General features: G+C 41.0%; 1 protein-coding gene across 2 annotated transcripts in view; it reads right to left on the reverse strand.

The window, feature by feature from the left end:
* Nucleotides 1-8822, reverse strand: part of LOC129178589 (AFG3-like protein 1) — a 14182-nt gene extending 5360 nt beyond the window's left edge. Inside the window, exons 1-16 of one of the 2 annotated variants that reach the window (XM_054770939.1) lie at nucleotides 8609-8822; nucleotides 7197-7287; nucleotides 7037-7096; nucleotides 6847-6962; nucleotides 6584-6733; nucleotides 6427-6501; nucleotides 5284-5408; nucleotides 4935-5205; nucleotides 4699-4836; nucleotides 4253-4406; nucleotides 4063-4170; nucleotides 2025-2150; nucleotides 1837-1947; nucleotides 836-951; nucleotides 554-754; nucleotides 52-246 (exon numbers count right to left, since the gene is read on the reverse strand). In XM_054770939.1, coding sequence (XP_054626914.1) covers nucleotides 52-246; nucleotides 554-754; nucleotides 836-951; nucleotides 1837-1947; nucleotides 2025-2150; nucleotides 4063-4170; nucleotides 4253-4406; nucleotides 4699-4836; nucleotides 4935-5205; nucleotides 5284-5408; nucleotides 6427-6501; nucleotides 6584-6733; nucleotides 6847-6962; nucleotides 7037-7096; nucleotides 7197-7287; nucleotides 8609-8728 — 2157 coding nt within the window. In that variant the 5' untranslated portion in view covers nucleotides 8729-8822. Of the gene's footprint in view, nucleotides 1-51; nucleotides 247-553; nucleotides 755-835; nucleotides 952-1836; nucleotides 1948-2024; nucleotides 2151-4062; nucleotides 4171-4252; nucleotides 4407-4698; nucleotides 4837-4934; nucleotides 5206-5283; nucleotides 5409-6426; nucleotides 6502-6583; nucleotides 6734-6846; nucleotides 6963-7036; nucleotides 7097-7196; nucleotides 7288-8608 lie in introns of those variants that run through there. The other variant, XM_054770940.1, reaches the window with a different exon arrangement.
* Nucleotides 8823-9041: the final 219 nt, after the last annotated feature.

The raw sequence follows: 9041 nt of genomic DNA on the forward strand, positions 1-9041 counted from the left end.
GAAATGATTTCTGCATCACATCTCATACATTCATCTCCAGGGAGGTCTCACCTTGTCCACCATGGCTTTTTTCTCAGTGAGAAGCTGGAGTGTTCTCCGGAAGGCAGAGTCAATGAGCTGGCGGACTTCCTGGTCTATGAGTTGGGCTGTAGGCTCACTGAAGGGCTTCTCTGTCACCATGTCACCCTGCTGGGGGAGCTCAAAAGACACCTGACCCACTGCCTCGCTCATTCCAAACTGTACAACCTGAAGTATGAGGACACATTTCAGGTAGTTTATTACCAAAATGTGACATGGCACACTTCTACTTCCTGTCATGTGCCAGATTTACTGGAGGCATTGTTTGTGGCATGATAGTGTTTAAGTTTTTTGTGGGATTTTGTCCAAAAATTAATATAAAGTAATTTGTCATACAAAAAGCTAAATCAAACTAATTGTGAAATGTATATTATGAATCATGTACTGTACTTCAAAAAACAATCCAAAATGCGTCAATATGCAATTTAAACAGTTCTATTGCATGCAGTGTTGTCCTGCTGCTTGTGGTGATCACCTGTGCGTAGGCCGACTGTGTGACCTTCCGTAGGTCATCGTGCGCCCCCGTAGTGACCCGATGAAAAAAAACCTGTTCAGCCACACGGCCACCAAGCATCATGCACATTCTGTCAAAGAGCTGTTCTTTTGTGAAGAGGTGCTGCTCCTTCGGGAGATACTGAGCGTAACCCAGACCCTTTCCTCTTGGAACTATAGACACCTGTAAGGTGGACAGCAAGGACAGTAAAAGATGCTAAAGATTCAAAGACAAAGAGGAGAGGCAGCACAAAGTTATGTTCACCTTCAATAGTGGGTCTGCATGTTCTAGAAACCAGCCAGTGACAGCATGTCCGGCCTCGTGATACGCCACAGTGGTCCGCTCTGGAAGCGGCAATACCTGAGATTTTTTCTCCAGACCTGAGGGCCAAGACATATCCCTTAATTACAATGACAATAGAACAGACCTCTGCCAGGGACAAACTGTTAGCTTAAGCGATTCATGCATCTGTATGCTGGCAGACAGGACTATTTTTGATGCCATCAGGGGGAACGTAACTCAAATAGCAAATATATACACAACAAAAAATTACAAAAATAACAATCCCAAAGAGTGCCATATTTGTGTTTGTGTGTTAGTTAGCTGGCTCCATCCTGCTTCCGGGAGAAAAAAAAAACACTAAGGTGACTCTACCGTTGGCATTCTGGGGCAGGAGGGGCGGTTCCATTGTGATTCAAATGACAAATCTGTATCGTTTGGATCTGCACCATAAAACGTATTAGCTACTACTGTATTGACTCAAATACAAGACTGCATTTTTCCACCCAGAAAAAAGCCGGCAAACCAACAGGTGCTGCCACAACAGCTTCTGCCCAAACGAGTCAGAGCTATTTTTCCTACCCCTCACACACACCACTGACCCGGAGAGACGTAGCCACTACACTGAGACCCACTGGAAACCCGTGTAGCAAACAACAGAGGTGTTACATTGCCAATTTTAAGAGAATAGTAGCTAATAGCGGCTAAGAAACATATTAACATTTATTGCAATCTACCAGTTGACTTATTTGTGGGTTTTTTTATGTTTTTGTCTTTTTGTACATCTATAAAAATATTTTATGCCAAAACAGTTTGTTGTGGGTTTGTCTTGTAATCAAGGTCATCTTATATTCGGGTCAATGTGGTACTTCAAGATTTAGAATCCACATACAGTGCTACTTCGAGGACTATAGACCACCTTCACACACCAAACCCATTATATTTGTTTATCTACAGTAAAGATATTAAAGTGATTGATAACTCACCTCCAATGACCCTGTCAACTGCCTGTTCAAAGTGCTTAGAGTGGATATGATGGTGCAGATGGCGTGCCGCTATTAGAGCGGCCTCATTGCAAACAATGGCAATGTCAGCCCCTAGGAGAAACGTTATCATCATACTGATGACAATAACAAAAAGGTAAGAGTGTAACTGGGGGTGAGCACCTACTTACCAGTAAAACCAGGAGTCAATGCAGCGAGCTTTCTGGCTAAGGCCTCAACTTTTATACTGGGCTCCAACTTTAGAGGTCGCAAATGCACCTTAAAGATGGAAGCTCTGCCTTTTATATCTGGAGGACCTGGAGAGAAAAGGACAACAGTGAAAGATGAGACTCATAGATAAAGATCACTCTATATACAGCTATGGTGACAAAACATGCCTTTAAATGGAGAGACTATTTCAACTGGAAGACTACGGGTTTGGTCTGTGTGTGAGGAGTACAGAGTACAAACTAATCATGTGGGGGAAAAAAGTACAAATTCACTTTACAAACACTTTTTAGATGGAAGAACTTGGGCCATCCAAAATAACTCTTGAATGGCGGTTTATTTATTTAGTAATTAAAAACTGCACATTGTGGCAAGCCAAACCTCTCTGTTATGATGGTGGACAGAGACAAGTATAGTGTCCCCACAGATGTAAACAGAGTCTGACACATTAACTTTATTCCTACCTTAATACATCAACACCATTGCTCAGTTCCACCACCTAATATGTATCTCTGACTTGCAAAAACGTCCCCCGTCTGTCTTCGGAACAACACTTCAACATTCATTTTCCACCACATCACTGCGAGGTGCATTCAAGGACACTCCGAACTCCAAACATCAACACAACAAAAGTAGGTTGTAAGAGACCATTGGGCGTCGGTAACAGCAACCACTAAACTTCACTCAAGCAATCTTCTATTTTCTATACATAGTCTATATTCAGGGCCCCAGACTGTGACTAAATGGTCACATTTTGCAACTAAAATACGAGACATCGCAAGGAGATTTTTCATCGCATGTGCGACCAGATAAAAGTACACCTGTTGCCAAAGGTCGCACCTTGTTCCTTATTAGTGTGAGAATGAAAAATAGTCTGTAAAATGTCGAGTCAGTTTACGACAGCTTTTCACAGTCTAAGCCTATCAATACCAGCGTTTCAAGCTCATTCAATCGACTTTTCTACTATCTACGTTTAGGCATTTTGCCTGGCTCTCACTTTCTTCTGTATCTCTGGCGGCAGTTAACTAGCTAGCTAGAGTTGTCCGCCTAGCCTCCAAATGCGGTTCGTTCTGAGCTTGTTTTTGTCCCACAGGGAAGCTACAAGTGGCTGTCACGTTCATGGGGTACGTGCTAACTTACTTTTTCAAGTGTCATTTGACAACCTTGCTCTTGCTCTCTCCACTCTGAAGAAGCTTTTAGTATTTATTATAACTGTTCAATCCGGCCATTATACCTGCATTTAAAGACAAATGACCACAAAATAGCATAAAGACAATGAGCAAACACCAAAGTAGAAGAAAGCAGGCCGATATGTGTGAAAAGAGGGAGCCAATAGTGTTTATCAGTAATATGGTGAAAACGAGAGGAAATGTGAATGTTTACTTTGCAAGTCGATTTCGGTGTGCGCCCCTAAATTTTCTGCTTGCGCTCCTAACATTTTAAATTAGGAGCCACTGTGCTTCTAGTAAAAACTAAGTAAGTCTATATATATATAAAATACTATGTCATTTATCTTTCTGTAAATAAAACACAATGAAAATTGGCATATTTCATACATAGTTGCAAATGGTGATTAATCACAATTAATTAGTGATTAATCTGAAAATGTTTCATCATTTTACAGCCATGCAAGAACATAAACACTAAAACAAGGTCAACCTGACACATTTAAGTTCCATATTTCCCAGCTTCTTCCTGTTTGACCTGCACAATACCATGCATTAGATCTTAAAAAGCACTGGAAAACATTAAAAACATGCTAGCCCCTAAGATAAAAGAGGCACAACACAGGACATGTGCGCATTACACGCCAAGAAGAGTGAACAGACGTGAGAAGGAGAACAGGCAAATCTAATAGTCTCGAAGCTGTTTTATATTAACTGGGGTACAAATGGAAAACAAAGTAGGTTGTGTTGTCGTGTGAGACCTTTAAAACATGTAATATCTTTATCATTCTCACCAGACATCCTACAGAAAGCATACGTAAAGTATATAATGTACCAATGTATATGTGTCGATCAAAGCGTCCTGGCCTCATCAGGGCTGGATCCAGGACATCAACTCGATTAGTACCAGCCAAAACAACCACATTGGTGCTACTCTCGAACCCTGCATAAAAATAGCACATAAATACATCATAAAATGTGACACAAAGGTTGTAAAAACCTACAAAAGAACAAGTTTTGTTTACCGTCCATTTCAACTAGTAACTGGTTTAGTGTGTTTTCTTGTTCACTGTGGCCTCCGAAGTTTCCTCTACCCCGCTTTCTGCCCACTGCATCTATTTCATCAATGAAGAGGATGCAGGGGGCGTTTTTACGTGCCATGGCAAACATGTCCCGCATCTAAAAGAGATAAGAAAACAATGTTATTCTATTTGTTTTCTTCGTAATCGCGACATATATATAAAAAAATTCCACTGGCAGTGAGATGCTTATCGGAAATTCAGACACCACCACAGCATTAATCCTGTAATTTCTTTGAGGGGGGGATTTTGCTTTGTTCATGTTTTAAGACACACAGCAATTAATTTACCAGAGCAGAGGCCGCAATTTTTGTGGTTCAGCACACGTTAAGCCTAAAAAAGTAATGGTGCTTTAAAGTCAAGCATAGATGTTAATAAAAAATGTGACAGACCCTTGCAGCGCCCACACCAACGAACATTTCCTGGAACTCAGAGCCACTGACTGTGATGAAAGGAACATTAGCTTCACCTGCAGTGGCCTTGGCTAGCAAGGTCTTCCCTGTTCCAGGTGGACCAGACAACATTGCACCCTGCGCCAAGAATGAGGCACTAATGAGACATTATCACATCTGACTGTTTTAGGAAGACAACAAGCACTCAAAAGTCAATACTGCAATAATAGCCCCACCTTAGGGATCTTGGCTCCTAGCTCCTTGTAGCGTCGAGGGTTTTTCAAGAAGTTAACAAACTCCAAAATCTCCAGTTTGGCTTCCTCACAGCCTGCGACATCCTTAAATCCAACGCCAATGTCGTTTTTGATTATCTTGGCTTTAGACCGACCCATTCTGAAGGGGTTTGCTCGCCCTCTACCGCCACGAGGCCCCACTATCGGGCCCAGCCGAGGCACCAGGAGTAAGCCAACCAGAAGTAAGGTTGGGAAAATGCTATATAAGAGAGTCCTATGGGGTGGGAAGAAAACAGACTGAAGTTACCATACTGGATATGAGAGCTGGGAATCACGGGATTAAAATTCTCACCCATCATTTTCACTGGTGTAGATGACAGGTACTTTAAAGGTAGAGTCTAAACTCAGTTCCTGCTGCGCTGCTTCCAGATTATACTCAAATGAGTCCACGCTGCCAATATTGAACCACAAGTAACTCTGAAAAGTAACACATTTACAATGTAAGAATGATATAAAAAGACCAACTAAAAATATATTACAAAACAATAGTGTTATATTTATATTAAATTCTAGATGCAGGACTTCATACTGTACAGTACATCTTTTAGGCACCTTTCAAGCACCTATGGAAGCCTTTATGTATAGTATGCTGTACTTGTTATACAGTGGATCCCCGCAAATTCATGATTCAGGATTTGCAGATTTGTGGTCTTTTTTTTCCCAAAAATAGGCAGCTTTTTTTCCCCCACAGAAAATAAATCTCATTGACTCCAAGTCAGTAATAATTTATAAATACCTCATAATACAAGTGAAATGTACCGCATACATGTCCCACTGTTAAAAAGGTCCACAATTTTTACACGTTTATGTTGTTATGTTTTATGTTTTTTCATCAAATGTTGATATTCCGCACTTTGTTCGGCAGTCCCCCCTGAAGGTACCATAGTTGCTGTGAGACGCAAAAGTGCTGGGACACCCCAACAGCCTGCATAACAGGAGAGCCTCGTACTACCGCTGGCTGCTTCAGAGTGAGGTGGAGGCGGCCCCACAACAGACGTAAGCGCGGTTATCGAGCTAGACCGTAACTCCTGTTCATCTATGAATCACCATTATCATTCATTAGTGGTGAGCACCTATACATTTTACATTATTAAATGCGTTTAATAAATCTGTGAGCTTAATCTGCTGTAGCCTTTTACTCTGTACCTGTTCCCTACCATTTTTCAATTCTATTACTCACAGTCTTAATCCAATATTCTTCAAAATTTCAGGGAGTATTTCTCTGATATTGAATTATTTGCAATTCAAAAGGTCGATTGGATTAGGGTATGTTTATCGTTACACCTGTTTGCAACTTTTACTCACTGCTAATTAGTGATTGCTTTGCAGGGACGGCAGAGTGTCTAGTTAAACGCATTGTTTTGTTGTTTAGGAAACAATTCACAATGAAGCGTATTAATGTTTAAACGAGACAATCAGGATTAATAATACTAACCACATCTGATATGTTCACACCAGGTGCTGGAATGACCTTGACATAATGTTTATTGACAACTTCCAGGTGATCAACCTGTGTAGACAGCACAAGAATAGCTATCAGCGGTGGAAGCGTCAAGAAGAGGAGGAAAACTCCAACAATGTCCATTTCTTACCAAGCCTCTGCTCAAGTAGTGGTGCACAAAGTCTTTCCAGGAGATCTGGATGCCAGTCTCCCGGAAGTAAAAGTAGAGAAAAGCAGAGGCCATGCCTGCTGCACCAATTGCAAGGTTTTGCAGTGCTTTTTCATCCAATGGAAAATCATCCTAGTCGAAAAGGACATGAGAGAAAGATTAGGTCCAGTGGAGATTGACTAGAGCTATAATTTAAGTGATTTACACATTAGAGGTTTAAGCAAGTAAGCACTTTTAATGGGCACCTGAAAACGTGCCCACCAATCTGATTCTTTGTCCTTTTTTCCTCCTCTTTGACCTTCATTGCCTTTGTTGCTAATCTCCTCTTGTTCTTTCCCAAAAGGATCCCTGTTTTTTGCATCTACCGAAAAACAGAAAAGGCGTCAAGCATAGAGGAAAAACTAGAAGCAAAAACTGTACCAATGTGGTCCTTACCGTCAGATGATTTGCTGGCACCAGCCGTCCCTGCACTCTTTGGGAAGAACTTTTCAAACCCTGAATCAGTTACATAGAGAAAACAAAATAAGTGGAAAAAGCCCCACACTGACCCAAAAAAATCTGGGTCATTCTGTGTACTACACTTTAACTACATTACCTCTGGGCGGTTTGGCTGAGTTGAGTAAACGAATGAATGTGAATCTGTGTTGGTGGAGTCCTGCACATTTCCTCTGGATCAGAGGTGTATTCTGCAGTAAAGATATTGTACATGTTAACAGTGGCAGTGAATGACCTGTGGAAGAGAAATAAATATACACAAAACATGTTATTATAATGATCCCATAAGCTTGCTCTGCTTCTCAAAAAACACAACAAAATAACTAAATATAATAACTTAATAACTTTCTAATCACTGCACCTGAAAGCTAACCAGTTTCTAGAGGGGTGGTTAAGTGCAATATTTATGTCTATTAAGCAGAAATGTGAAAGGTTAACAATAACCACATTTATATAATTTACATTTTTGTATTTGTATTGTATTTTTATATTATGTATATTTTCCTTATATGATTTAATAGTAATGGTATAGTTCATAGATGGGCAACTTTTGTTATAACAGGGGCCAATCAAATGTCACTACAAAGGACACCTGAATTGAAAAGGTCTGTTGACTCCTCCAAAAATGAATGGAACAGTGTAGTACGCCATGGCACAGTAAGTCCGCCATGATGGTGAGCAAGATACGTGGGCGGTGTTCGGTGCACAACACTACACTAGGTGCACAACAGTGTACAATGTATTCACAAGCCATCATCACTGACTTGCCATGAATTCAACTAGTCACTCAGAGAAACAAATTACCTTTATGCTGTATTCTGTTGGAGTCTGGTACACTGTCTTTCCCACTGTCCTGTTTATTTACAACAACCTATGTTATAAATCTACAACATTTTTTATGACAAATACCTATTTTTTCGGTGGGGCGGGACTTCACAAATGACAAATCTGGTCTTTAGGACCGTCTAGTTGAGAAATTAATGGCTGAGCAGTGTTCCGAGGACATGTTTACAATGCAATGTTTCTGGATTCTGCTCACCATCATGGTGGCCAAACCCGCGCAGGGATACTACGGAAGTACATACCAAATGAACAGTCCTATCATTTCTCTTGTCCTTCCGCTTACATAGTAGAGCAATGACTGTGAACTCACTTAATGAAATCAGCGACCGTTTCATAAGACTCACTCAAAAGTTTGCCCCTTCTTCATTTCAGCTTATTATCATATTAGAAGTGAGTTGTGTAAAAGGAGGACAACTGCAAAATAACGTTTTTGTTACATGTTCTGGGAACGCCACAGGCAGCCCCTCCTCCTTAAAGCGACACTTTGGAAACAAACAAAACGCGTTGTGAGAATATAACTGACTGTTGAATGGAATATTGAATTTTTGAGACATGAATTAAATGTATTAAAACCGACTTGCGCCTAAGCAGCTGCTAAAATTACCTAGTATATTTCGAGTAAAAAAACAAACTTCCCACACATATTATGTATGTAAACAGTGGACATACCAGCGCGACAGCCCAGCCGCTGCGACAAGTTGGTGAAATGGATGAAAAGTGTCGACTCCACGTTCGAACCGTCCGGACTCTGTTTCGAAAGGGGCCGACACTGACAGCGAACAGCCCCATGGTGTTACCACCTCTGTACGGGCCTCAGTCTGGACAGCCACAATTCCACACACATACAGTAAGGACAACACGTACAGCACGTACTCGTAGCTCAAGAGCGTCCATCAAGTCTCGCGATATTTGGTTAAACAACGCAGGGTGAGATTCGAGATGGTCTCTACACTGCGGTTCATTTGTCGAAAGGGCGAGTCATAGAGTCCAACTAGCTAGCTTTCAGAACTCCAATTAATGTCATCAAAGTACTTTTTCAGTCTACGTCTTATTCAATAAACACTCATCACACTTCGGACAATGATTTCTTGCAATTACAAAG

The sequence above is a fragment of the Dunckerocampus dactyliophorus genome, chromosome 3, assembly GCF_027744805.1.
Source record: "Dunckerocampus dactyliophorus isolate RoL2022-P2 chromosome 3, RoL_Ddac_1.1, whole genome shotgun sequence".
NCBI classification, from domain to species: domain Eukaryota; kingdom Metazoa; phylum Chordata; class Actinopteri; order Syngnathiformes; family Syngnathidae; genus Dunckerocampus; species Dunckerocampus dactyliophorus.